Raw genomic sequence first — 26,596 nt, 5'->3', positions numbered from 1 at the left:
ATCATTTTACGGCTGATGGCGTTCGCAGCCGGATAGGACGTGACTTGAATATCTGCAATGAATTTGCATCGAGGCTGTCCTCGATTTTTCGATTTTTCGATGATAACCACGTTGAACTGTTATAAATAGACCTTAATCGATGTATTCAACAAATACACGCAAATCGGCAAAGCCTGTTCTTAGAATTCGTAAGATCGCAAAGAATGCGCTTGTATAGGTACGCGCAGTATCATCCTACGCATGTTGTGATGGCACAAAGTGATCGTACATTGACACAAATTTCCCGCGTGCAAATTCCCGAGGCGAAACTCGCGCGCGAACACCGCGAGAACTGTCAATTAGGGAAGCAATGCATCACCCAGTTCGAGCGACACTTTGTTCGTTCCCGGACGTGCATCTCGCTTTTGGCGCTCGCATCCGCACAGCACTACGCATGAGGAGTCACAACATCGCGCACTTCGATACCGTTAGGTCCCCGCTCCGCCCCTCCCGTGGGTACGACGGCGCAATGAGAAACCAAACAAAAGACGGAAAAAAGAAATGAGATTCCCGCGAAAATAAGTTTGTGTTCGTTCGGGGCGTCGGCGAAAGCGATCGATTCGCTTGCATGCCTGACGCTTCTTCTCCCCCCTGCCTCTCCTGTTCGCCGCGGATTCCTAGACGCGAGCGATTTCTTTCTCACGCGGAGCGAATGCTATGGATTTGCGCGCGCGCGCGCGCGGAGCTTTCGCGATGCATTCCGCGTGCAGAGCGCGGCGACAATGTCGCCGAGCACGCGCCAATGGCACTTTCGGCTGTAAATCTCGCCCGAGGGATATATGCTTGTCACTTTTCTCTCTTTTCGCATTCACAGATGTGAACTTTTTTGAGTAGGTTGTTAACACACTTATTTCGTGGCTTCTCCTAATAATTTTTACTTTTATTTGATTTCACGCTACTAAGAGCAGTTTTTCTATTTTGAGCGATTTGCAAGTAAGATGAAGTTTTCAACGCTGAAATTTCTCTCGTAACTCTCATGACAGACTATATGAAAGTTGCAAACGACGAATACCGATGGCAATGATTGGAAAGAGATTATCGTGGTGTGTGCCAACCGCAAGGTGGATCGAAGATATTCCGATATCTTCCATAAGCGCTGTACAATTATTTAAATTACTTTAATTTACCGAACGGTCGTCACCTTATTTCGTCAGCTTGATTGGTCCACCTCGATGCCTAGAAGCTTGCATCTCCCAATAGAGGAGGCAAAAAGAAACGAAAATTTCGCATCGAAGCATCGACGTGACGGATTTACACCTAAAATCTAAGCCTCACCTGCACAATCATTGCCACAGGAAGGTAGCGTTAAGAAAGCCCGACAACGATGTAAGTTCCGGATTGATGAGGATTCGTTCGCGAGTGCCAATTTTTCAATTTTTCCGGGTGCAGAGTGGCGCGAAATTCCAGCGTTTGATCCCCCTCCGGGCGAGCGACGCGCTTCCACGCTGTATACTTCCTTTCACCGTGGCGGCCGAGGTAAGGGACACGCGCCGGCGCGATATGCCGGCCAGTCGCCTCGCGCTCGCGCTACCGTGTAAACCGCCGTCCGCTCCTTTCTTTCTGCGAGTGCTTCTCTTTGTGCGTCCACCAGGGAAGAACACATCTCCCCGGCCTGATGTGAAGGACTGCGCCTTCGTTCGAACTGGTTCGTACGATTTTCGCTGGCTTTGCTCGTTCGGCGCGCGTTGCTTGGACTTCGGCGAGAGTAAGACATCGCTCCTCGAGCTCGCTAATTTTCCGGGGCCCCGCACCTCCAATTGCGACGTCCAATTTTAATCGGCAAAGTGCCCCGTTAACGAGCCGTATTTCAAGAAAAGATGCTGGAGCGCGAAACGCGCGCACGACGTGCCAGCCAAGCTTTTATATGGCTTGTAAATACTATCGCTTTACGCCAACTGGCCAATGATCGCCGCGATAAAACATTCGATGATACCCGAAGGCGCGCTGCCAACGGAACTTTGTTTTCCGCGACAGGCGCAGCGCAAATTGTCGGAGGAAAGATAAAAGAAAAAACAAGAGAAAGAAAAACGCGATAATTGCCCAATGCTCGTAATGCTCGCTTTTGCACTTGTCACGGCAACAATTTGTCCTCGCGAGTCAGGAGACAGTTTACGTAAAGGATTTTTCTTTTCCTCGAGCGCCTATCGGGAATCGTAGCGTTCCGAATATCGTGCATCAGCCGATGACACACGTACGTGCACGACAGTGATTAGAAGGAGAGAGAGAGAGAGAGAGAGAGAGCGAAAAAAAGCACGAAGAAAATTGCAGAGTTGCATAACGAATTATGTATACGCGCGCGATGTGTTATTGTCCAGTCTTGAACTCGCGAGAACCGGGTTAACGAATCCGCTCGAATTGTAAAAGAATATCTTAATTGCCGGATGTACAGTTACCGCGTCGAGAAGCGTCTTCGTTAAATCTGCATGTTACATTTTTGCCGGGGGGGGGGGCACACCTCGGTCCTCGTTCGCTTTTCGGACTAACTGTTACTCCGGTGGCCGGCCGGAAAAGCAAAAGATCTCGCTCGATCGATAGAAAAAGGCACAGAAGGACGAAACGAAGACCTTTTTCCTTTTCGTCTTCGCTGCGGAAGTGCACAGGTGCGCGCGTTCCGTAACCACCGAAAATTTCGAGGGCGAAAGAGCAGCTGCGCAATAGTCGCGAGGGACAGGTTCTTTCTGTAACAATGACGCGCGCGTGCGTACCGTGTAACAGATACGTACGACCATTTCGAGACCCTCCGCTTCACAAAGAGAAAAATTGTGTAGAACTAAATCTCGCGAGAGGCAAGTTGCGAATGCAGCTTATTCGCGAGGGCATAATTGTTATTTTTCTTATTCTTCGCGGATATTGACTTGACAAACTTGTCCGCGTTTCCAAGCGAAGCAATCGTATTACCTTTGGGTTTGTTTGCAGGTAAATAAATTCTTTTAAAGAGTAGTCTCGAGAATTATCTCGATCTCGCATCGGAATTTTCATCAAAAGTTTCATATCGGTCCTTTTTAATTTTCATCAGAGCGTATAACTATCTAATTGATACTAATAGACGCGCAACGTAATTGAGCAACACAGGCCAATGAAACATCGATTCCACCAAGTTCTATTTTGTTTACGCAACTTCACACTCATTGCGAAACGAACCAAAGGTGGCCGATCTAGCGCAAATAGCCGCGAAGCTCCCGACGAGAGATTTCGTTACGATCCACCCAATACAAGCAGGAGCGCAGGCTTTCGTCGCTCGACCGAATCCAAGTTCATCGGATCATTCCCCCCTTCGAGGCCAACAAGAAAAGCACAGCACAACTATAGATCTTTTGGCGCGTGCACACGCGAAATCAAAGCCGTGCAACGTCGGCGCGCCGAGCGCGAAAATATAATTTTACTTTTTTTTCTATTTCCTTTGCTGCCGCGCAGCCGTAACGGGCTCGGGAGCGATTAATTGCGATTCTCGCGCGGATGCATCGCGCGCGCGCGCGCGCGTACTCGTCGATAAAAACAGGCCGAACGAACGATCTACGGTAAAGCGTGCCCGATACATATCGTAGAGAGGAAGATCCGCGCGCGGACGCGTGACGCGCCTCGGATGCTCCGCTTAGCCCGCCATCTCTCGGGACCTCTCGCGCGTCGAGACGGGTGTGTCGCCCGCGCGCTCTGGACAACGACGTCGACGCGCGCTCGGGTCCGATCGCTCGGCGGCGCACGATTTAGGTTACCGAAACGCATTTAGACGCGACCGGCAATTGGAGGTGCACACGCGCATCTCGCGGAAGTGCGCGCATTGCGCAATCAGTCCAGCACCGATTACGGTTACTCGCTAAAGTAGGTACATACGTACGCGTGTATAAAAGGCGAATGAAATAGAGGGGCATTATGGGGGAAAAGGAGGTAGACCGCGAATCGCGAGCCAAACATAATCGTAGCCGCGAATCCTTGTGCCCGGAAACGGCTGCGCTTTATTCGCGATTTTTCCTCTCGGGTACGACGTTTAAACCAGGAGAGTTTCGGTTGCGCTCGTCTAACTGATCGCTAGCGGACGATACGTCAAACTTGCACGACGAGCAACTGTTAGATGCCGTTGGAATAACGCGCTCGGCCACGGGTTTTACATCGCGAAACGTTGGAGTAACATCTTGTGCGGTCACTTTGCGCTCGAACGAAGCGAACATTCAGTAAAGAAAAGCGGATGAAGCGAAACTGACGAAATTCGTTCGCGGACAGCTGAAGTTGCGTCTCGTAGTGATCGACTGAAATTCCCATACAATGACGTTTCCCATCCATACCACGACAAGAATTTCAATTCCCTGCACTGTTACTCTCAACCAATCTCAATCAAAAACCCTCATCAAACCCCCGGCGCGTAATTTTCCCAAGCCTCCCCGACTTCCAATGAAAATAATTCTAATAGAGCTTTAACGGTCGCAAGAACAATCCCGAAGATACCCTGCTCGCTCGCTGCGATCGGTGAAACGGTGATTAGAGAGGGAGAGCAAGATTAGCAGCCTCCGCCCCAAGGCGCATCCGCGTGCCTGAGCTGTGGCTGTCTTTGAAACTCGCGAGACAATATTTACCGCGGATAGACGGAGAGGGAGTGAGATAAAGAGTAACAGTACGGTCTGCGCCTACGAATTCGATATTGCGAGCTTAATTAACGACGGTGAGTCGACTAATCGACTCACCGAGAGATTTGCTCTGTTGCGCGCGGATCCATTTGTAACGAGGATCGTTTGCCGCGGACGCGAGCTTTTTCGGGAGACTGTACGCGGCGCAACAAGTATCAGTTCATCGGTATTAATCGCACGCTTTAGCGGCTTAGAACCTGTTTTACTGAACGCGAACAGCGTTTTCACACTCGACCGTTCAAATACTCCGCTCGCCGTTAAAATACCAAATTACGTTCGTTAAAAGCAATCCTCTCTTTCGCGCTCTGCTTTACTTTGCGCAGAGGCCTTCTTTTATTATTTTTTTCTTTTATCGCGCGTAATAATCGATCGTACGGCCGGAATGACTCAATCGTAAGATAGCTTTAACGGTACACGCGGTAGCATTCAATTGAAAATCTTCACGCTTTCTAGGCGCACACATCGCACGCGCGACACGAACGTGGCACTGGTGACACGCGGAAAGAGCTTTTTCTCTCTTGTTGCATCTCGTCGCTGATTTTTCGCGAGCTTATCTGCGGCCGCTAGGAATGCTTTAGCCGCCGACCGAACGAAGGAGCGAGGAGAGAATGTTTTATTGGCGGCGATAACGATCGAATCCAAGCAACGACACGCGAAAAGCAAAGCGAAAATTGACAGCACGCGCAGAAAGGAAAGGAGACGCGTGCCTAGCGCGATGCAGTCGTCGAGCGGCCGTCAATGTCATCAAGAATGCTGAAGTGGGTGCATCATCAGCCGTCGTCGCCGTCGCCGAAGGCCGCGTCCCATTCGATGACAGCGACGACGTTGACTCCTCCGGCGTCCTCCTCCTCGTCGGCTTTGTCGTCATCGTCCTCCTCCTCCTCCTCGTCGTCGTCGTCGTCGTCGCCGTCGTCGTCGTCGTCGTCGTCGTCATCGTTATCCGGCAAGAGTGCGAGCAGCTGCAAAAGCAGCGACAAGCTCGACGCCAGTAGCAAGAATAGCTCGTCAACCACGAGGAGGCGCATCGGGGTAAACGAGTGTGCTCCTCTGTCCTCGTCAGACGCTCGAGTCAGCGCGCAATATTGTCTCGTAATCTTGCGTTACGTATCGAGGAGCAGTTGCCGACCTCGGTTCTGGCGTCCACTGCTCGTGCGATGTCTTACGAAAGTCATATGCGCGCACCGAGGCGCGAGAATTCGGTTTAGTTTAATGTGTACACATTCGCGCAGCACGCGGCTCGTCACGGCGCTTTTGTTTGGAATCCTCGCAGTGGCGCTGTTCGTTGCGTCATTGTTGCGCGTCCGGTTGGTCGCTTGTAGATCTCGCGATTCGTAACTTTTATTTTACTTTTTCATTTGTTTATTTATTTTTTTAAGCTTAATTTTTCCTATAAGTGCTAGATTGATGCCATGAAAAAACAGCTAACGATTTTGGCAATCTTTACTGCGACTAATTTTTTTTGTTTTACTATATTGACAATTGTTATCGTTGACGAGCTTATTCCAACAAAGACATTTCCGAGTAATATGTAAGCTCGTAGTTTACCTGGAACTACAGTATATCAATGATGATCTATTTGTACGTAATCGTAATAGTCTAGCAGTGTCATCTTTTATATATCATTTTTATTATATTTTACCAACAGCATCGAGCGTCAAGTCCTTTATACAATGAAAGCAATGGATCTTATCAAAATAAATTTAATCGAAAGTAGCAGGCAGAGTAGAATCGCAGTTAAACATAATATCTATTTTTCGAGACTTGCAGATTGTTCTTGAATTTGCATTCGAAGCGCGAGAACGAAAATGTCGAAACTCGCGCGAAGACCAGATGGCTCAAAACGTTTGACACATTTTAGTTTGACACTTTCGCAAAACCTCTATATTTTCACTTTGCTTCCAGAGGAAGAAAGAAAACCGCGCGCACCACTTGTTCATCCATTCTTCATCCTAAACGCGAGTACTCCACACCTCATCGTCGCAGCTTCGACCGTGAAAGAGAGGCATCCACACGCGCACGCCGCTCATCGTCGCTCGTTAACGCTATCATTTTTTTCCCTCCTTTCACTCGCGTCGCACAATGCGACGGAGAAAGAAAAGGAAAAGAAAAATTGAGAGTGACAATCGTGCTTGCGCGCTTGTACGTTTCTTTTTTTTTTCTCCGCGCAGCTCGTGATTTCATATCGTTGCGCGAGCGCCTAGCGAGCCAAGCAAAACGAGCTATTAAGGTGGATCAAGGTCGTTCGCAAGTTGGAAAGTTGCACGAATTTAAAGAATGCTGTGCGTGGAGTAGGCTTGTGTGCTGTGGATTTTGCTATGCAATTGCGAGATTATTGTTCGATGGATTGTGAATTGCCGGAGATTTATTTTTGAGGAGGTTTGTCGGCATTATTTATTAATTTTTTTTTCATTCTCGAGCCAATTTTAGTAAAACGCGATGTATGTTTTTACGTGCTACGAAACAAAGCCAACGCAGTCATTCAACAAATATTTTTCAAATTCTGACTAAATAAATTCACTCGGCTGTCCTACGAACAAATAACGCGTCTAGCGCAAAACCAAATGAGCTGAAGAAAAAGGCTGTAAGGACGGGAATCAATGGCAGCAGTCGAGAAGCGAATTAGCGCGATTCGAAATGCTTCGCTCCGCGACCGTTCACTTTCACCCTTAGACTTGGTCAATCGGCAGAGTTTTATTATAAAAAAAAAGCCGATCGACAGAAGGATAATTACGTCGCCACCGCAACGACAAGCCATTGACCTCCCGCCGACGATGACAAAAATGTGTACAATTGTGGATAAAGTGGCATGTTGGCGAGAGCTAAGTATACGGCTTTTGCGCAACGAAAAAATTTAGTGGCACGCGCGGTTCCGACTGTTTGCCATTTCTCTCCAGGTGCTCGTAGTTTGCACGATTCCTCGATATTTTGCACGCAATAATCTTCCATAAAAGCAGCGCTTTCTATCGATAAAAGAGGAGACGAAAGAAAAAGAAACAAAAATGTCGAATCCGTCCTTTCGAAATCTCGCTCGGCGTGAATATTCGCGTCGAGTAAAGTGAAGCCGCGAAGCAATCGATCCGAGCCGACACTTTCATTATTCTATACCCGTGACACCGGCGTATCGATTCGCATTATACAAACTTTATGTATATACGGTCGCACTCGACTCTCCTTCGTGCGCGCACGCGTGTCTGTTCCCCACGATCGGCGAATTGGTTTTCCTCTTCGAAAAATTCAAAACTTTCACCGGGAGGATTATCGTTTGACCTCGAAAAGAAAAATTTCACGCAGGGAGTGGCTGTTGATATTTCGTGAATTAAGTTACGATGCTAATGGCTCAAGATGATGGATAAATAATTTGTATGAAAGAGAATGTGTGGTGAATTTGAGAGTGTACTTTCATTTATTTCCTGTTTTTTTTTTTTTTTTTAGTACGGCATTCTTCAAATACTGGTCGAATTGATCAATTTTGCGCGGCTGTTGTCGATCTAATTCAAAATTTTTTACATCGTACCGTTGATTGTTTAATGAAGTTATTACAGTACAATTATATTATCTTGTGTGCGCTTTACAATAAAATTACGATCCACAGCTATCACCCATAGAGAGATAAGTCGATTGAATGGTACGTAATCGAGTTGTTTGAGTATGGATTTTTAGAGGGGTTTGTTCGTTTTTATAAGCAAAAATACATTTTAAAACATGAAACATTGAGTCATAAAAAAATTTCATCAATTTTCCGACACGTATCCCGCAGCTACAAATTAAGTAGTCGTTAAGTCGAACATTTTGAAAAATTTCTCATCGTAAAATTAAATAGACTGTAAACGGGGCGTCGCTGCTATTATAAAAAACAATCTCTCTTTCGCGCGTAACGTGTAATTTTGCACCATATCGTTGTAAATATAGAGCGAAGATAAACTCGAATTTTATTTAACAAGGAACTGGCTTGTGTTCCGATTAAAACGTACATCCCGAGAATATCAATCATCACATAAATCAAGACGTTGATTCTTTCTATTTGCCCTCTTAGCAAACTCGTATATTGATATTTCGCATCGTCAAGTCAAAATAGTCGCGGGTATACAGTTAGACAACCAAACAAAACGCAAAACCAGGGCGTCGGTTTTTATGCAAAAACAATCTTGACAAACGTTAGCCAATTAAAGCAGGCTCGGATTGAGGATCCACGAGAGATTAGATGGAGCCGATAAGAAAGTATGTATCCGGTAGCAGCAGCGGTTCACCTTATTGGCCAAGTGGAATATTACGTTCAATTGCTGACCGGTTCTCAATGCGTCGGGGCACGATGTAATTTTCGCGGATTTCAAGTCGACATGATTATTCACGCGTGAATAACGCGATTGCAAAGTGTAACGAGTCATTCGGTCAAGATTTCAGGCACGCGCCCGTTCATTTTTCTTTTTCTCGTTTTCTCTCCGTACGAGGTTGCCGATATTTTTACTCTTGTTGGAAATCAAATTTACATCTGAGCTCTGCGAATAAACTAGGTTGGCCAGAACAATCAAGTTTATGAAAGTTTAGCATTTCTTATTGAATAATTTTCAAGTTGAGCGTTTTCTAAATTATATTTGTTCAGAGCAGAGTAACAAATTCATTGCTTTTTACAGACGGACTCTCGCAATTGTTTGCATAACGCTTACATAAATTCGTTGTTCCAAGAGTGCACGGAAGAGTTAGTTAAAATAATTTTTAATTGGACATTTTCGTTGATTCAATATTTCCAATGTAAATCTTGCTGTCGTAACTATAAATCCTGGCAATTCAAATATTTACGTATAATAGCAAAAGTTTTTGAAGAATTCATCCCCGCGAATTCATCGCAATACCTTTTCAAATTTATTCTTGATGATCTCACTCGCTTCAATCAAAATCTCACAACCTCGCGACGAAGCATACCTCAGACAATGTCACATTAATACCCGCACGCCAGAATCAACGTTCCAATTGATTCGCCGGCAGCGGTGAAACAAAAGGTTCAATCGAAATCAGGTCGGATTATTTTATTATTTTTTTTTTTTTTTTTCGGTGCGCACGTGTACGCGGCGGCGGTGTCGTCTCTCGAAAGTTTATATATACGGACTTTCCAATGTCGCGCCCGCGGACATACGTCGGAACTTTCTCGTGAGCGTTAATTTCGTCTCTTTCTCTCGCGAATTATATGCTAGGGAGAAAAGCGATTGTTCTTTGCGCCGCCGGCGTGCGTTTAAACCTTTTCGCGATGAAAGCTTTTGAAGGCGCGCATACGTTCTTTTCGGTGATTGACGGTGGATCTTTGCTCGTTGCAGGGTTCAGACCCGCGGGTCGCTACATGCAGAGGTAAATTGCAGAACAAGAGGAGCAAACTCAATCAAGAGATCAACAAAGAGTTGCGGCTTCGAGCTGGAGCCGAAAATTTGTACAAGTGAGTGTTGCTTTTGAATTTGAAGCGAGCTCGATTGCTTCGAGAGCGAAATGACCAATCGGGCAAAGGGTGAAAATTGATGGATCGAACGAATGAATTGCAGGGCCACGACGAATCGCAAGTTGAAAGAAACCGTCGCTCTCGAGCTGAGTTTCGTCAACTCGAATCTCCAGCTCCTCAAGGAACAACTCGCCGAGCTCAACAGCTCCGTCGAGCTCTATCAAAATGACAGGTGCGTATGGCAAAGCCTGACAATGCTCTCGGTCGTTGAAGTTCGCGCGACGAACGAGGCCTCGTTCCTGGCACGCGAGACGTTTCGCGAAAAAGAACGGGGGAGGGAGAGGCGCGTAGACTTGGTAATAAGCGTCCCAAGGTCGTGGTTGCTGCACGATGACGCAAGAGCGGCCAGAGCGAATCTTCCTGCCTCGCGCTGTACGTAATAGCGCCGCTTCGTTGTGCGCGCTTTCGCCGTTGTCCGGAGCGCGCATCCTACGACCGAGGAGTCTCCTCGAGGAGAGCGTAGTCTCAGCGCGACAGGACGTCGCGTCGGAGAACCGTTCGCCAACTTGCCCCGTCCTCCGCGCGCCTCGTAGATCGCGCTCGCGGCGATGATCTTCCGCCTGCACCTGCGCCGCCGCGCGCACTCCTCTATATATAGCTCTACGTCCCTTTGCCACGGCTGCTCTGCGACGTCGGCGCGTAACGGTGAACAAAAGGCCGAACTCTCGGGAAGGGGAGCTCGTGCAGCAGACTGCTCTCTCTCTCTCTCTCTCTCTTTCTCTCTCACGTCGTCACCGCGCGCACGGGATGAGTAACGAGTTCCCGTCTCGATCGCCGTCCCCTAATCATTGTCTTTAGTCGCGGGATAACGTTAGCGCTAATGGCAGTATCGCGGAGAGCTTACGATACACAACAGAGAGGCTTCTTCTTCTTCTTCTTCTTCTTTTTCTTAATAGCGCCTATTATTTTCACTATGACGCGGCAGTTTTGCCCTTCCTGGGAAGAGATTAAGCGATGCCTTTTTCTTCTTCTTCTTCTTTCGTCGATCGTTTCGCTAACGCGGCAAAATCTCAAAATCCCATGTGTTTAAATTTAAACGTTTAAAGTGTGCAAATGTGACGTCAATAATAACCCATAAGAAATAAGTTGTCCCTGAATTGAAACGTTTAGAAGTGTTTAAAATTGACGTCACGTTAAACGTTTAAATTTAAACACATGGGTTGGGTTTACCGTGATAAGGAAATTCGATGAAAGTCGCACCTTACCGACACGCTTATGCGCGCGAATTTTCGGAAGGAAGCTGATAAGTTTGGATTTCGCGAGGAAGAATACACTTTGTCGGTGTACGTAAAGATAAGCGGACTCAAAGTGGAAGTGGCGGTATGCCCGTGTGCCTCATTCGCTAGAAAAGTAATGAAGTTATATACAGGAGACAGCCTCGAAGATCATTTGAAGTCGGCTTATCGGCAAATACTCGAGCCATCCTCGTTTGATTTCCAATAAAACTTGATGAGAAAAAACAAAGGACGCACGCGTATCTACCTGCAATGTTCGCCGCAATCGTGAAATACGCGCCGCCTGTGGCAGGCGGCAAGAGCCCACATACAAGATCGCGAAGCGTTTCTCTTTCTGAAATGGCCACCCGCGAGAATCTCGATAGAGAGATCGCAGGCGCGATCTGGAGCCTCGCGAAGGACACGCATATAAACTCTAACGGCGCGCCCGGCCTGCGGGCAGCTTCCGCGCGTGAAAGCGGATGCTGGCGCAGACAAGAGAGAAGAAACGAAAAATGGGGATGTGAGAGCGCACGGGAAAGGGGAACGCGCGACGTTCGTGCTCTCTTGTGCGATTGCTCGAGAAATTGGACGACGACGACGATGATCGTTGGTTGACTTGGGCGCTGAACGGCATACGATTGTCGGAGAAACGTTTTTCTATTCCGTCGTAAGCCGGCAATCAGTTTGATTATGAGTTTGGTTCGGCAAAATCTAGAATTGATAGAATCCTCCGTTGGGTATTCGAACGAATTTTCTTATTCTGTAATACAATACGTACATTCTCCAGAGGTAAACTCAAGTTCGAAAACTCGTATGAATGAATTTAACCAAGATGCAAACAGCTTGGAACCTTAACAACTCTGTTCGTAAGAAGCAGGATAGATGTCTCAATCTATTCCCGCCATCGTGATTATTCGGAAACGACGTCGCTTGCATTTACAAACGCCACCCCAAGCGAAGAACCGTAACGGAAAAAGTTATGCCTCGGGTGACGAGGCAATTGTAGCGCTTGATACCAAGTGCTACGGGACTTTACGGATCTACGGGTTCACTAAAGCTAGCGTATTTTTCCTAAAGATTACAGCAATTTATTTTCATATACAATGTTATTTCTGTTTGCAGCGACGACGCATTTATGCCGTTGATTCCACTGGGTCTCAAGGAGACCAAGGACATTGACTTTCGAGACCCATTCAAGGTGAGAAAAAAGAATCATTCGAGCGGCGGCACATCGGGATTATCCACGAAATCTTCGTCCGCCACTTTCTTCTTCGTTGATTTCTCGTCGTTCCCGACGATTCTCAAAAGATCGTCGAGATTGTCCCTCTTCGGCGGTCCAATTTCCAAATACTCTCGCTTGCTCACCTCGGGGGTCGCTCTGATCCTCCTTACGCTCTTATTGCTCTTAACTTCTTTCCTCGTCGCCGACAAAGCCGTTAATCTGTTGACTCTCGGCATGGTGATGATCAGACTGCCCGTCGTAACGTTACGCTGAGCGACACTCTTGTCCGTCGTCACTTCGCAGGGCAAGCTCAGCTGTAAAATTTTGCCCTTGATCGTCACGCGAACGTAAGTGGGCTGCACGTCCACGTCGACGAAACTCGTGTCGAGGTGCCTGCGTGAGAAAGCGAGCGAGAAATCGGCAAAACGTGCAATTTCGCGGCGGACGACACGAGGACGTACTTGTAAACTGTCACGTCGAGAGTGACGTTCTCACGATCATCCTCGTCGTTCAACCTGAACGCCACTTTCGCTTGGTTGACGTTGTACGGCCGTCCCTCGGGACTGAATAATCTCAGAGCCGACTTTTTCGGCTGATTAGACGTCGAACTTTTGCCGTCGCGCCTCTCCTGCTGCTTCATAGTTCTCCTCGCTATGGCCACGCGATCCTCCGGCGTGTGCTGACTCGTCGAGTTCCAGAATGCCGCGTCCTCGTCCGCGCTGTCGTTCTGCAATGATAGGAGATCGAGGAACTTTCTACGGGTCCGAGTGAATCATCCATACATTCTCATCCGTGATCTCGCTCGTTTCCAAAGATTCGCGTCGGCTCCTTTGCGCTTGCCTGATCGCCGCGTACTTCCGGTATCCGCGTATGACGTCGCCCTCGGCCTCCGCATACCTTTGCAGCGCCTTGATACGCTCCGATCTCTCGATACGAGTCATGTCGAGCTCCTTCAGCTGAGGTAACGTCGCCACGACGTACTGGCGGTAGCCCTCGTAATCGCAACATGGATTGCCCGTGAGGATTAGCTGCTCCAGATGCTCGTTTCCTCTGCAAATTTTTTTTTTCTTTAACGTCAAAAATTAATTCTTAAATTAAGTACGTTTGCTCGTGAAATAAGCGTGCAGTGAGTTTGAAGACTTGACATTCGTGTTCCAAATACAGAGTGGTAAAGTTGATCTGAACGTGCAGGAACAATCAAAGGTCACTCGGAGTAGGAACTTTATTTGTAGTGTAAATAATGAGATTTAAACGTGCCTCAACGTTTTAACACCTCGTAAATCGCCAACAAAATTGACCGTGAGATCGAGTTTCTGCAAGCTCTCCAACCCTTCCAAGTTCTCGATAGCTTCGATATTGTTGAGTGCCAAGTTAAGATACTCGAGTTTCTTAAGTTTGTGTAGATTTTCGATTTTAGATATGAGGTTATACTGCAGCAGCAGGATCCTCAGGTCTCGACAGGCTTGATTGAGCAGCTCGATTCTTTCGATGTTTTCCTGATGCAACGATAACTCCTCGAGCGTGGATATTTCACCTTCATTGTGCTCGCAGCGTTTTCTCAACAATTCTATTGTTATACGCGGCATTTTTTTTTTCTCTCCTCTCAATGCTCCGAGGTTACATACGCCACGAAAGAAAAGCAAATACTGCATAGACGCAGACGAGTGTGTACGCGATGAGGTGTATCGATTTAACAAACTACGGCTTGGTTACCGTCTTCTCCCCTTCTCTCGATTTGCCCTGCTTAAATGTCAATCTACTTGCTCGTATGATTTGGTTGGTGCGTCGTTAGGATGCACCGTCCAACTGCATTAACTTTTGTTGTACGATTTGTGTGCTCATTAATTTCGTAGCACAGCCGCACATTCATTCGTATGCGTGTACCTAAACGCCGATTTTGGCTCGGCAGGATTTTATACTAGAGCACTACAGCGAGGATGGCGAGAACTACGAAGAAGCCATCGCAGAGTTCATGGAGACCCGGCAGGCAACGCGAACGCCAACCCGCGACGCAGCTGGAATTGCCCTACTGCTCCGCTACTACAACCAACTCTACTTCATCGAGAGGCGTTTCTTTCCACCGGATCGCAGTCTCGGCATCTACTTCGAATGGTACGACTCGTTGACCGGAGTGCCGAGTTGCCAGCGCACCGTCGCATTCGAGAAGGCGTCGGTACTGTTCAACGCCGGAGCCCTGTACACCCAAGTGGCGGCCAAGCAAGACAGAAGAACGGCCCGAGGCTTGGACCAAGCCGTGGACTCGTTTCTGAGAGCCGCCGGCACCTTCAGGTACATCCACGAGAACTTCACCAATGCACCGAGTATGGACCTGGGACCGGACATGCTGGACATGCTGGTGCAGTTGATGCTGGTACGTAGACGACGAGGGAGAGGCGCGGCGGGCAAGCGAGGCCGGCGAGTGACGCCCGTGTGCTCCGCAGGCGCAAGCTCGCGAGTGCCTCTTCGAGAAGCTCGAGCTGCAGTCCAGAGACGCCCGCGACATCGACGTGTCGCTGGACCTCGCGCAGGAGGCCGCCCAAGTGGCCGGCGTCTACGGCGACCTGCACACCTTGATCGCCCGCGAGCCCGTGCGAGACTACGTGCCCGAGTCGTGGATATCGCTGGTGTCCGTCAAGCGCGAGCACTATCTGGCCCTGTCGCATCGGCACTGCGCCGCCGGCCTGCTGGACCACCCCTACGGCTCGTTCCGGCAACAGACCAAGGCGACTTTGCAGAGGATCCAGGATAGCGACTCCAAGAAGCAGATGGACTGCATCGTGCCGAAAACCGACGGCGAGCGGCAACTTTTGGGTAAGCACCAGATTTTGCCTCGAGGTTGCTTCGAGTTGGATTCCTGACGGCCGTCGATTGGCCAAATGATCGCAGGTCGAGCACACGTCAGGGAGGCTTTGGTACTGCACGAGGAGAGTCAAAGGTTACAGAGGATGTGCAGGGAATTGAAAGGCAAGCAGTCGCTCATCAACGTGTTGCGCAAGGCTTACGACGCCACGATGGACGTTTACGGCAGATCCGGGGACGAGGACGATCTTCGCGAATTGCTTGACGCGCCGCACATTATCGGTAATTGCGCCGACTCCTTTTTCTCTGAATTCTGCTGGTCGCGGGGATGAGATGGACTGACTCCAATTTAACGTCCGTAGCAGCGACGAAATTCCAACTGAGTTTGACACACCCGGACTTCGGCCAGCATGGCGTCGACGATCTTTTCCGTTCACTGGGTCCTGTGGCGATATTTTCGGCGAAGCGCCATTGGACGGCGCCAAGATTGATTCAACTGCAACGCGGACCTGGTGGCGAGGGTTTCGGCTTTAGCGTCAGAGGAGATGCACCTGTTATCATAGCCGCCATTGATCATAATTCTCTTGCGGATGTATGTTGTTTGTTTTCTTTTCCGGCGATGTTGTCGCTTTTTAAATCCGGATGTGTCACCTTTCCATGTCTCGTTTCCTTAGTTGGGTGGAATGAAAGAAGGCGATTTCATCGTTAACATTGGAGATAAAGATGTGAAATGGGCATCGCACGAACAAGTCGTTCGTTTGATTAAGCAATGCGGCGACTCTATCAGCCTGAAACTCGTCACGCCAATGGATCGAAATTATTTGAAGGTAACAACAAATCTTCGTATCGATTATTAAATAAAATTAAAACGGAACGCACAGTTATTAGCAATTTTACGTTCGATTTCAGAAACCAGTACGAGCAAATAACCGCGACAAAGGAAGCGTATCAGCAAGCAGCTCGTCGGGTGTCTCATCTGGCCAACCGAGTCCAGCAGGTTCGATGACAACAGCACACGTAGCACGAAAACTACCCTGGAATCCATTCAAAAAATCCAACGGGACACGCGACAGCCGAGACTTGACATTTGACAATGTAATTTTGAGATGATGCTGCGGTTGGAAATGTTAAATTATGTACATAGTATATAGTTACAAGGGAAGGAAAAAATAAGATATTTTCGTTGCCAAACTGTAAATTGTCATGGTAGTCTGTAGGTGTCGTGAAATAAGTATTGAGCGATGGATGAGATACAGAACACTCACGATAGCACATGTAGAGCGACTAAACTTCGTAATAACAGCCAATGTTATTAATTTCCCCATTTGCAAGTTTAGTGTAGCACGCGCAAAAAAAAATGATAAACACTAATCTGTTATATCCCATCGTAGGACTCCTGCTTATTTCGTTTAATATGTGAATATACATTTTTTTTCTTTATTTTTCTTTGTCCATGTTTGTTGAGTATTAATTTTTTTATAATTAGGAAGTTGAAAAAACGATTGCCATGTGTATCAGTTTTATTATTTTTTTTTTAATATTATTTAATTGTTCGTGTCGCGAAGTTTCAATTTGCATCCGTTTTAACCGCTGCATATTTAGCTTTACGTGCAATATCGATGTTTTTGTCTTCGTTGTACATCACAATTGCTTTGTGTATAAATTAGTGCCAATAACCTGTCGCGCGTAAAGCAAAATTGTTATTTGTTGTTCGTTGTAATTATCTTGTATCTAGAAAGGTACACGATTTCTACTGTATCGACATACGAGTGTATTTCACTTTACGATTTCCGTATATAAGTAAGAGTTACATGTCGGTACAGTAGAATACTCTTCAATTTTAAATTTCAAAATCACTGTGCTCTTACGAGCTCGTTAAAATTTCTTGAAATTTGTACATACTTATAAGCTTTCCATCCTCTCTCCTGACATATAATTTTGTCTTGTCTGTTAAACCTATACTAAGAATGTCAAACTTAGTACGATTAACTTCTTTTTTTTTTTTTTTTGTACATGTAAAACCATGTTTTTCTGAAAAATTTCCAGTAAATACATAAGTTATAAAATAAAACAAAGTTAGTATGTTTTATACACATTTCCAATCATGAACGTGATTCATTTGATTATCTTTAGAGGACACGTTTGAACAAGGTCTGGTATTGGATAACAGGACAGGCGTCCCTCACCGCATTCAAGCTAAAAAGTGCAGGGGCGATGCACTTTCTTCTTTCGGTCGCTCTTGTCTCGGCTTTTAAGGTCGAGAGAAAGTTCAGTGGTCGTACTATGCAGTAAAGTACAAGTTCGCCGTTACATGGCAAAACAGAAGAAAAGCTGCATGACAACTCCGTACTATTGCACGTAACGAACAAGTTTACTAGGATTTTAACAATTTTCAAGTATCTACTTTTTTTTGAAATCGAGGTTGTTTGCAACTTGTCATCAAGCTCCGATCTTTGGGCCGTGCAACAACGTGTCGCAGAACGACTTCACCAAGACTTTAATAATTATCGAAATTTTCTTTTGCTCCTGTACCTTTTGTCGCACATCCTTTTTTATATACGTCGAGTTTACACGATTCATGCTCTCTGTATTAACATAATAATCAGACATGTAAGACATTCCACACTTGAAATCCGTAGCTTGCATTACAACATACACCTTGACCTTCGAAATAGCTCCTCTTTACAAATCATTTTCGCCGTAGCTCGTTAAAATTCCAATTCTCTGTCGAATCGACGTAGAAAAAAAGCTTCCTTTTCCGTATCGTGTAACCAAGCTGAAAATGGCCTGTTGTGCAATAGGCTAAGTGAGCAACGCGGCCGCCGACGAGCAGCTCGGGCATTTCTTTCGTATACTGTATGCACGGTGAAAGTCGAGTGTAGCTGAGAGCGAGCGCTCGACTTCTTTCTCTTGCGGTGGCACTACTTCGACTTGGAGTCGACGTACTTCCTGTTTCTACAAGCGACGATGCTTCCTGGGATGCGATTTTTTTTTCATCTTTTGTTGAGTAATTCTTCGGATCACCGGAAACGAATAGAGATACTGTGGGGTTCATTCTCGATCAAATTTAAGGAGTACACAATAAGCTTCCAATTGACAAATTAAACCATAATCGTACGGATGAATTATTAGATAATTTATCTTATTTCGATGCGTTTATACTTTGAAATACTTTTTTCCCCTCTAGTCGCATCGTAAAACCAATTTTTAAGGACGCATGTTTTCTTAAAAAAATTGTTATTTATTTATTTTTTTGATAAAAAAGATTTTTCTCGTTTTAAGAAAAAAATACTTCTCATTTTACAATATGCTTTCTTATATTAAGAATTATTTTTCGAATTTTTTTACTGTATAGAATATTGCGATCTCTGATCTTAATCTCATGGTCTTAAAACAACGTGGATCAAGTTTTATATCAGTTAATCAGTGCAGAAAGAATCTTGAAAAAGCTCAGTATTTTGAATGTGAAACTTCATCAAAGTAATCAAGTTTTGAAATACAGGCGTTCCATTTTTCTCCCAAAGTAACGAAGCTATAAATAATAAAAATCTTCGAAAAACGAATAATTCATGAAGCTTTTCTCTGCGATCGTTCTAAATCGCCGAATCATTAAATTCATAAGCTATCGTGGGAACACGGGCCATGAAGTACAATTAAAAAATCATTCGTACAATGCTAAAACTGTATTCAGAGCGGTTGTACTTTACGTGAGTATAAGTTGGAACGTAGTTCGGCCGCTCTTATTTGACTTTTTAGGTTTATGGGATATCGTAACGGAATCGTAAACGGGTCTCCTTTACTTTGGGTATTCGATTGCCCGTGATATTTAGGGCCTCTCGGTTCAGAACCCAAATATGAGAGACGCCGCTCGAGGTACGCGTCACCCATCTCAATTACTTCGGAAAACCGTTTGAGAGTCCTAATTCCGTAGGTATTTGCCGAGCGAACGCGTGCGATCTTGCAGTTTCCTGCAAGTGGTTAACTCACCTCTCGTTATCGCGAGGAAATCGAGGCTCGCGTGAGTGCGCGTTTCGACAGTTTAATTTGCGGAAGCGAGCCGCTGTGGCAATCGCGAGCTGTATGCGTTGACGAGGAGAGGTGTCACGTAAAATGATATAAAACACGGGGATAAAGACCCGCAATCGACGTTTTTCTTTTTCGCAACATCAGCGGTTACGCAAACCAGACAAAGAGCAAGAAACTGACGTCGATCCAAGGTACTTTCGTCTCGATGGGAAATCGCTCGGCAACACAAGCATAATTAATCGAGCCGCCGCCAGGGAACCTAATCAACGGCAATCAGATTCGCTGAAGCCTTCTTACGCGTTCGGCGCGCAGTAAAGAGCAGAAGACACGAACGGTTCGCGACCCCATTTCAGTCGGACGAATAAAGACTTTGACTCTCGGTGAAGCGGCGAAGTGAAAGCGGAAGGTCGCGTTCGCGCGAAAGTAAACGGCTTATTTTGGGCTTTGATAGCGAGCGTTGCCGTAACATTCGGCAATTTCGAACGGCTCCTTTGCCCGCGATCGGCTTTCTTTCTCACTTTGCGTGCGCACGGCGTTTGAGACCGAAAGGAAACTTAGATACGCGCTATTATCCAACAGAACTGGCCGCCCGTTATGTAAAGTTTACGTCGACGATTGCACGATGAATTATTTATTAATCGAAAATGCTTATTGAATGTATTGCAATTGGATTGTTTTATCGTTGTCAAGCTCGAGTTTAGTAAGTGGTTCGGTGCTTTTGCTGGCGAACGTATCAATTCTTATTTTTTCGAAAAATTAGGAACAAGTTGAATAAATATTTACGTTGAAATCGAGTTAGAATGACGAGACCAGATTGAAAACTGGCAAAGTTAAGTAATGTAATCCAGCACAAGTAAGAGTTTAAGCTTATTGACTCAAGTTTCTAATGAGTACTAAGCGCACTTTTTTCACGACAGGTATATTTGTAACAGAAAAGTATTGTGACAATCGTGTATGAGTTTTTTTAGAATATGCTTGCTAAAGTCACCTTACAGAAAATTAAAGAAAGTTAAAAATCTAATATTCCAAATAATCAAACACAGAATCACTATTGTAAATAGTAGGGTCACGCCTAACTTTCCGTTGTTAGGAAAGAGATATTATTCGAATGATTCATTGTTGTTAATATTATGCAAATCTTTTATTAAACATACGTGTTGATTTTTCAAGTTCAATTAATAACAGTTGGTTTGAATGGCACAATAGGAAAACGGATATACTGCAAGAGATTATTGATGACATTCATTGATACATCGAGCAAAACTAATATGAACTTTCCTCGACTGACAAAGTATATTTTCAGTGAATAATGTATCTACTAAGATTACTGGCAGCTTCGAAAGAACGATAATCGTTGCTTAGCGAGAATTGACACGAAGGAAAACCCAAAGCAGAAGCTTACAATTGGCAAGTCGAACGCCAGTACACTCGCGCTATAGCAGAAAGAGTGGATAAATTGGCGAAAAGGCACGGCGCAAGCCACGAGCAGTGGACATCTAGGCGGCGCGTTGAAAATTGCACAGCAGTCGCGGGAAGAAAGAAACCGATCTGGCGGCCGAAAGAAAGCTCTGCGCGTGGCGTGCGCGGCGCGGTGCGTCGTCGCGGTTCCCCTACCTTTGCCTTGCGAAGGAGAGCCGGCGCTCACGCGGCAGGCAGGCGAGCACAAGTGGGTTATAGGCATCGGAAACTCGTTACGGCGCGCGCCTCAGTCAGCATCTCGCCGCCGTGCCCCGAGCACGAGGGACCTCTCGCGCGCGCACACACGTACGCCACTCGCGCACACGCACACGCAGGAGTGCGCGCGCGCAGGCAGGTGCGTCTCTTTCCGAATTCGCGCGTCGACCGCTGGCCCGCGGAGTGCCGAGTGCGCGCGGCCGCGATTCGGCGGGTTCGCTCGTCCAGCTCGCTGGCCCGCGGGTCCCGACCGTCGCGGCGAGAAAGCGCTCGCCAAGGGGCGCGCGGACTTCCTCGGGGGCCTGACGTAAGCCCCGCGCGCGAGCGAAAGTGAAAGTGATACGCGGGATCTCGAACGGGATGAAATGCCAGGCGGAGAGCCGTGTGGCGTGCGTGCGCGTCGAGGTGCTTTCACCACCGTCCGTCGCACGTGGGTGTGAGCTTAGAAAGTGGATCGCCTTGTCGCAAGCGCTCGTTTACGAATCCTGGTCCATCGGCCGGATGATTTTCGATGCTCGAGAGAAAGCCCGTCTCGCTGGTAGCGCGCGACAATGCATTCTTCGCCCGATAGGATAAAGCCCATTTGGTACCCGCATGTTTCGTAAAGGCAACCGTGACGTTTCGTCAGACGGCTGAGCACCGATCGCGGGACTTCGGTTTTTCTGCACGCGTTATGACGCGAGTATTACACTACGGCCGATACAGAAAAAAAGTGAGAGAGAGGAGTGGAGCTGTTATTTATGGACCTTGAGTTCCAGCGTTGTGTAATGATAGATAGTTGTGTGCGCCTATTCGTCCGAACGAATGTACATAAGGTGTCGTGCAATTAGTTGATGCGTGGATCGTATGTAAACGGTATCATTTGATGTCGACGATCATCCAGGTCGCGAACGCCACAGTTAGCGTCTATATCCTCCAGTGAAAATCTTACACCGCGTTGGCTTACACGTTCGCGGTGAAAAACGGATTCCATTTGCGTTGTCGTCAAATTCGTCTTGTTTATTTTTTGTTCATTGGAAATATCTTCAGACTCGATTTGCGTAACGGCCATAAAAGCCATATTCGAATTCTCAGTGCGAACGAAACGCGAAAAAGAAATTGGCTAAAACACACAAAACCCATCCTTTGCTAAAGAGTCACTGACTCAAGGCCAACACCTTAACATTTCCTCACTTTTTCCTCTCACGTATAATTGCGCAAACGATCGATCTTGTCCGTCACCTTATTCAGCTGTACTCGCCAATCCTAGTCGCATTTTTTCTTCTTCGAAATGTCGCACGGAGCTAATGGAGTTCTCAAATAGTCTGAATGGCCGTGGCTTTCGCAGCGATCGCGAACAATCGGGGAGGGGGTCCTTCGTTTTTTCGGACAGGTGCCACGTCTTTGACTAATGATGTCACGTCTCGCGGTGCCTTTGGAAATGCTGCTCGCGATTAATTGTCACTGCGACGTTTCTAAATGGCGTTTTGCTTCGTACTCGCGTCATCGCGATAATGACATTCGTTAATGACGGTGCTACAGTTTGAAAGAACACCCGCGATACTATTTAATATGTTGACTTGACTGTTTAACGTGATAATCAAGGGTATCTTAATAACGATGAATTCCACCAGTTTGCTTAATTGCAGCAGGAAAACGGAAAACAATATGGGAGGCCAAGAGCAACAAACGGAGGTGTACAAGTGCAATCTGAGCTCGCAAGCCCAAGCGATCGCGAAAAGTGAGCTTCGCGAGGACGAGAAAACGCGCGAGCACTGTTTGGCGCAATTCCGCGATTGGATATCCAAACACCCATCGATCAAGAAGTGCCGCACCGACGCCGTGTTTCTGCTGCGCTTTCTGCGCACCAAAAAGTTCAGTCTGCCACTCGCTCAGGAGATGCTCGAGCGTTACCTGACCATCCGGCAAACGTACCCCGACTGGTTTCAGAATTTGAACATCGACGATCCTGACATCGAAGCTATCATCGACGCTGGCTACCTCGTACCTTTGATCAAGAGGGATTCACACGGCAGAAAGGTTATTCTTTCTTGTGCAGGTACATGCTAATTTCTTTGACCTTGGCGCGTTCACGCGTGTTTAGTTACGATTATACATGCACGGATGAGCTAGGCACTTCTACTCTCCCCTCCCACCCCTCCCTCCGCCCCGTCCGAGAAACATAAACATTACGAACAAAAATCTTTTTTTTCACGAACAAAAAGTACACGTCAATTCACATGTAAACGCGAAACACAAAGAGTTTTCTCTTCTTTTTATTTGCAAGTGACACGTCCTCGGCACAAATTTTCGTTGAGCATACCAATTGCGTACATGTTTTTTTCTTTTATTTTTATACTTACCTTTGGACGTTCAAATTTTTTTTTTAATTTTAAACTTTGGCAAAAATTACATTGTAATATTGCGATAGAGAGAGACCACCACGTGACTCAACGTCGTTTGTGACATAATTGTTCCTTTATGTAATTTCATTCACTCACCGGAACTGATTGGAGCCGTTTTTATCACGATGATTCGTATACTTTCTACCATGACTCTTGAAGGAAGTTTGGTGCTTAAGTATTTAATTAATCAGTTTTTTTTGTCCGATTATTGTCGTTTTCAATATATTAGCATGGAAATTGTTCTTCCTTCTTTTAGTGTAAAAATGTGCTAAGAATTAGCTTTTTAATTTTTTTAGTTACAAGAATTATCATTAATTTACATAGCGAATTATAAACATGCAAAATTCTTTTTTCCTTGTGGAAACACCGAAATCGTTTTTCATCGACTTCGAAACGAATAATTTTCTTGAGAAGCAACGATAAATTTAAATATCTTTTTAGATAAGAATACAATTTAAAAAAAAAAAATTTTTCAAGAAAATGGTGATTGTCAACGTGATTTGAGTATATGTATTTTTCTAATAAATTAAATTAAAGCTGCGTAAAAAAAGACAAATAACGTTAATATTTAATTCAATTTCTGCCCTAAAAGAGAGGAAAAAATAGATAAAAGAAGAAGAAAAAAAGAAAATTTTGCACTAACGATATTCATTCTTACCAATTCTTACAGGCCGTTTCGATCCGTACAAATACACCTCGGCTCAAATGGTGCGGGTGCACAGTCTCGTGTGCGAAGCATTAATGGACGACGAAGAAAGTCAGGTGCACGGTTACACCCACTTGAACGACGAATCAGGTTTGACGATGGGCCACCTTAGCTCGTGGTCATTCAGCGACATAAGAAACATGCTTGGTTGCATTCAGAACAGTACGCCGATGAGACACAAGGAGACTCATCTGGTCAATGTGCCGGGCTGCACGATGAAGTTCATCGAGCTTGCGCTTTCGCTGTTGAACGATAAGCTGAGATCGCGGGTGCTGGTAAGATTATTCGAAAAACGAGTCGCTCGCACTCGTCGGGTATCGCGCGGACGGCGTACCTAATCTTTGGAGCGTCGTCGGCCGTGCGACTCGCACAACAGTGCGCCGATTGTTGTGCGCTCTTGACACGCAATCGAACGAGGCTCGCGTCCGACAATTAATGCAACCTCTGCCTTTTCTTCGCAGTTGCACAAAACGTTGGACGAGCTTCGGCAAACCATCGACCCGAAAATCCTGCCCAGAGAGTACGGTGGCGAAGTTCCGCTCGCCGACATGATCGGTAAAATCAATCGATCGCGCACTCGAGCTTCTCGAACTTCGACTGATTCCTAAGACGAACCGTTTGCTTTTTTTTGCAGCTGACTTCAAAAAGTTGCTGAGAGAGAAGGGCGAGTCCATCAAAGCTCTCGACGACATGTTCATCGAAATATCGCCAAAGAACAACTGTGCCTCCAGCGAAGGACTTGGTGGAATATCCGGATCGTTCCGTAAGCTCGAGGTCGATTAAACATACCTCGTTCCAGATAGTTTAAGCAGTGAAAGAAAGCACCAACGATTAATAATATATTTCTAGCTCTTCTAATTCCATTTGATTATTGTTTTTCGGTATAAGATATTCGCATCATCCGACGACATCATTATAGATAGTTTCAGTACAGCATAATCCTCGTTTGCACAATGTCGTGCGAATGAGTTTTATCCTTCACATGATAATAATAATACTTTCAAGATATATAATAGTTTCTTCATACGAAGGTGTTCCCCATAGAGGTGGTATAAGTTACCCGCAACAACTTCGACGTTGTTTCATATTATGTATCGCAAAAATAAACCATCACGCAAATCTAAGCTGTGATCTTTAATCGCGATCATAGATATATTTCCATAGTTTATCATGATCAATTTTTAAACTATAGTTTAATTAGAATTCAGATTAATTGTTTTGTTCTATCATATCTGTATTAATTTGTTATAATGTTTGGTTTTTATAATCTAAGTTTTTTCTGTAAGGCTTTAAGGGAGTAAGTTATAAAATCGATGTTTTTTTAATGTATTAAGTATTAATGCAAAATACGGGTCCCATGAAAATGTTGTCGGTTTACTGATGCAGTAAATAAATGCTTTTATATTAAAATTTGATGATGTTATGTTTACCCAGCTGCTTCTCGATAGCAAAACAGGTTTTTTTTTAATTTTTTGCATTCTTAAACACTTTAATTTTTTTATTTAACGACATTTATCTCAATTTTAAAACTTTTTTTTTCAGTAAAATATTTGTTTTGTAATTACTGTCGCATATGCCTATTTAAACTGTAATAAGACATCCTATAGAATGGTTTCTTATTCTGTGATTAAAACAATTACAATGACTCACATACCAACTATAAGTCGAATGTTCACAATGAATTCAAGGTAAAATTACATAATGTTAAATTTATGATTTGCAAATCAACCATAATTTTTGCAAAAAAGAAATTTCCTCAAACAATAATGCATGTATAAATTTTGAATGTATATTAACAATAAAGTGTGTGTGATTGTATGTGTATAGAGTTGAAATATTTTAATAAAGATAAATGGTACACACTATCGAGTGTAGAAGCAAGGCTTGAGTAATATTAAGCTAAAATAAAAATAAACTATATACATTTTTTTTTATCTTACACATGTATAAAAACTATTGTACAGTTTAAAGTATTCATTACAATTAAAATGTAGATTATTAAGTGTAAAAAATTGGAATTTACATTTAAATGAAAGCATGTAAAACTCACAGTGTACAATGAAATGAAATGAAAGCTATACGTAATATATTTGTGAATATTTATACCGTAAAGAAAATAATTTAGCGTGAATGATATAATGTGCATAATAAAGTTATAATTTAATCGTGTAGGTTTTATGCTATATTTTTTGACAGTGGTGTACAGTAAATCTTGAACAAAATAACGTGTATTATTGAAATTAGTTGTTTACATAAATCAATTTATACAATGATACGTGTACATGTTATATTATAATTAATACAACCCAAGAGTATAATATCCGGTGGATAGAATATACACGTTGAATTTACATTGAATAATTGTAGTGCAAAATTAGAAGTGTTAAATAAGATTTTTATTCAAAAAATATATGACTTTTATTTA

At 45.0% G+C, this 26,596-nt stretch overlaps 3 protein-coding genes across 7 annotated transcripts in view; 2 read left to right on the top strand and 1 right to left on the bottom strand.

The window, feature by feature from the left end:
• LOC131672537 (rhophilin-2) overlaps positions 1-17,426 on the top strand; it is a 36,361-nt gene extending 18,935 nt beyond the window's left edge. The window contains exons 2-10 of one of the 2 annotated variants that reach the window (XM_058949829.1): positions 9,968-10,083; positions 10,187-10,315; positions 12,483-12,558; positions 14,492-14,953; positions 15,024-15,393; positions 15,469-15,663; positions 15,747-15,973; positions 16,056-16,208; positions 16,291-17,426. In XM_058949829.1, coding sequence (XP_058805812.1) covers positions 9,968-10,083; positions 10,187-10,315; positions 12,483-12,558; positions 14,492-14,953; positions 15,024-15,393; positions 15,469-15,663; positions 15,747-15,973; positions 16,056-16,208; positions 16,291-16,491 — 1,929 coding nt within the window. In that variant the 3' untranslated portion in view covers positions 16,492-17,426. Of the gene's footprint in view, positions 1-9,967; positions 10,084-10,186; positions 10,316-12,482; positions 12,559-14,491; positions 14,954-15,023; positions 15,394-15,468; positions 15,664-15,743; positions 15,974-16,055; positions 16,209-16,290 lie in introns of both variants that reach the window. The other variant, XM_058949827.1, reaches the window with a different exon arrangement.
• LOC131672565 (dynein axonemal assembly factor 11-like) lies at positions 12,573-14,438 on the bottom strand. Its single transcript, XM_058949873.1, has 4 exons — positions 13,840-14,438; positions 13,365-13,632; positions 13,044-13,309; positions 12,573-12,975 (listed from the first exon to the last, which is right to left on the bottom strand). The coding sequence occupies exons 1-4, from the start codon at positions 14,232-14,234 to the stop codon at positions 12,573-12,575; spliced, it is 1,332 nt and encodes a 443-aa protein (XP_058805856.1). The 5' UTR covers positions 14,235-14,438.
• Positions 17,427-21,065: 3,639 nt separating the features above from the next.
• Positions 21,066-26,512, top strand: LOC131672541 (clavesin-2). 4 transcript variants are annotated; one of them, XM_058949836.1, is made up of 5 exons: positions 21,066-21,220; positions 22,695-23,119; positions 24,136-24,446; positions 24,633-24,726; positions 24,806-26,509. In XM_058949836.1, exons 2-5 carry the CDS (start codon positions 22,729-22,731, stop codon positions 24,952-24,954), a joined length of 945 nt encoding a protein of 314 aa, XP_058805819.1. In that variant the 5' UTR covers positions 21,066-21,220; positions 22,695-22,728; the 3' UTR covers positions 24,955-26,509. The 4 variants fall into 4 exon arrangements, with proteins under 4 accessions (XP_058805819.1, XP_058805820.1, XP_058805818.1 ...); XM_058949837.1 differs by having other exon boundaries at positions 21,084-21,220; positions 22,710-23,119; positions 24,806-26,510; XM_058949835.1 differs by lacking the exon at positions 21,066-21,220 and adding an exon at positions 21,257-21,667 and having other exon boundaries at positions 22,710-23,119; positions 24,806-26,512.
• Positions 26,513-26,596: the final 84 nt, after the last annotated feature.

This window comes from Phymastichus coffea, unplaced genomic scaffold, assembly GCF_024137745.1.
Source record: "Phymastichus coffea isolate CEN01 unplaced genomic scaffold, Cenicafe_Pcof_1.1 PCOF00153, whole genome shotgun sequence".
Lineage (NCBI taxonomy): Eukaryota > Metazoa > Arthropoda > Insecta > Hymenoptera > Eulophidae > Phymastichus > Phymastichus coffea.
This window is presented reverse-complemented; position numbering and strand designations above follow the sequence as displayed.

Excerpts from the sequence above, each read along its gene's own strand:
- LOC131672565 (XM_058949873.1), bottom strand. The coding sequence starts at position 14,234 with ATGCAGTATTTGCTTTTCTTTCGTGGCGTATGTAACCTCGGAGCATTG. Across the intron at positions 13,310-13,364 it reads GCGAGATCACGGATGAGAAT|AACGACAGCGCGGACGAGGA; the intron begins GTATGGATGATT and ends CTATCATTGCAG. Across the intron at positions 12,976-13,043 it reads CTCGACGTGACAGTTTACAA|GCACCTCGACACGAGTTTCG; the intron begins GTACGTCCTCGT and ends TTTCTCACGCAG.
- LOC131672541 (XM_058949834.1), top strand. The coding sequence starts at position 21,633 with ATGCATTCTTCGCCCGATAGGATAAAGCCCATTTG. Across the intron at positions 21,668-22,694 it reads GATAGGATAAAGCCCATTTG|TTTGCTTAATTGCAGCAGGA; the intron begins GTACCCGCATGT and ends GAATTCCACCAG. Across the intron at positions 24,727-24,805 it reads TCCGCTCGCCGACATGATCG|CTGACTTCAAAAAGTTGCTG; the intron begins GTAAAATCAATC and ends TTTTTTTTGCAG.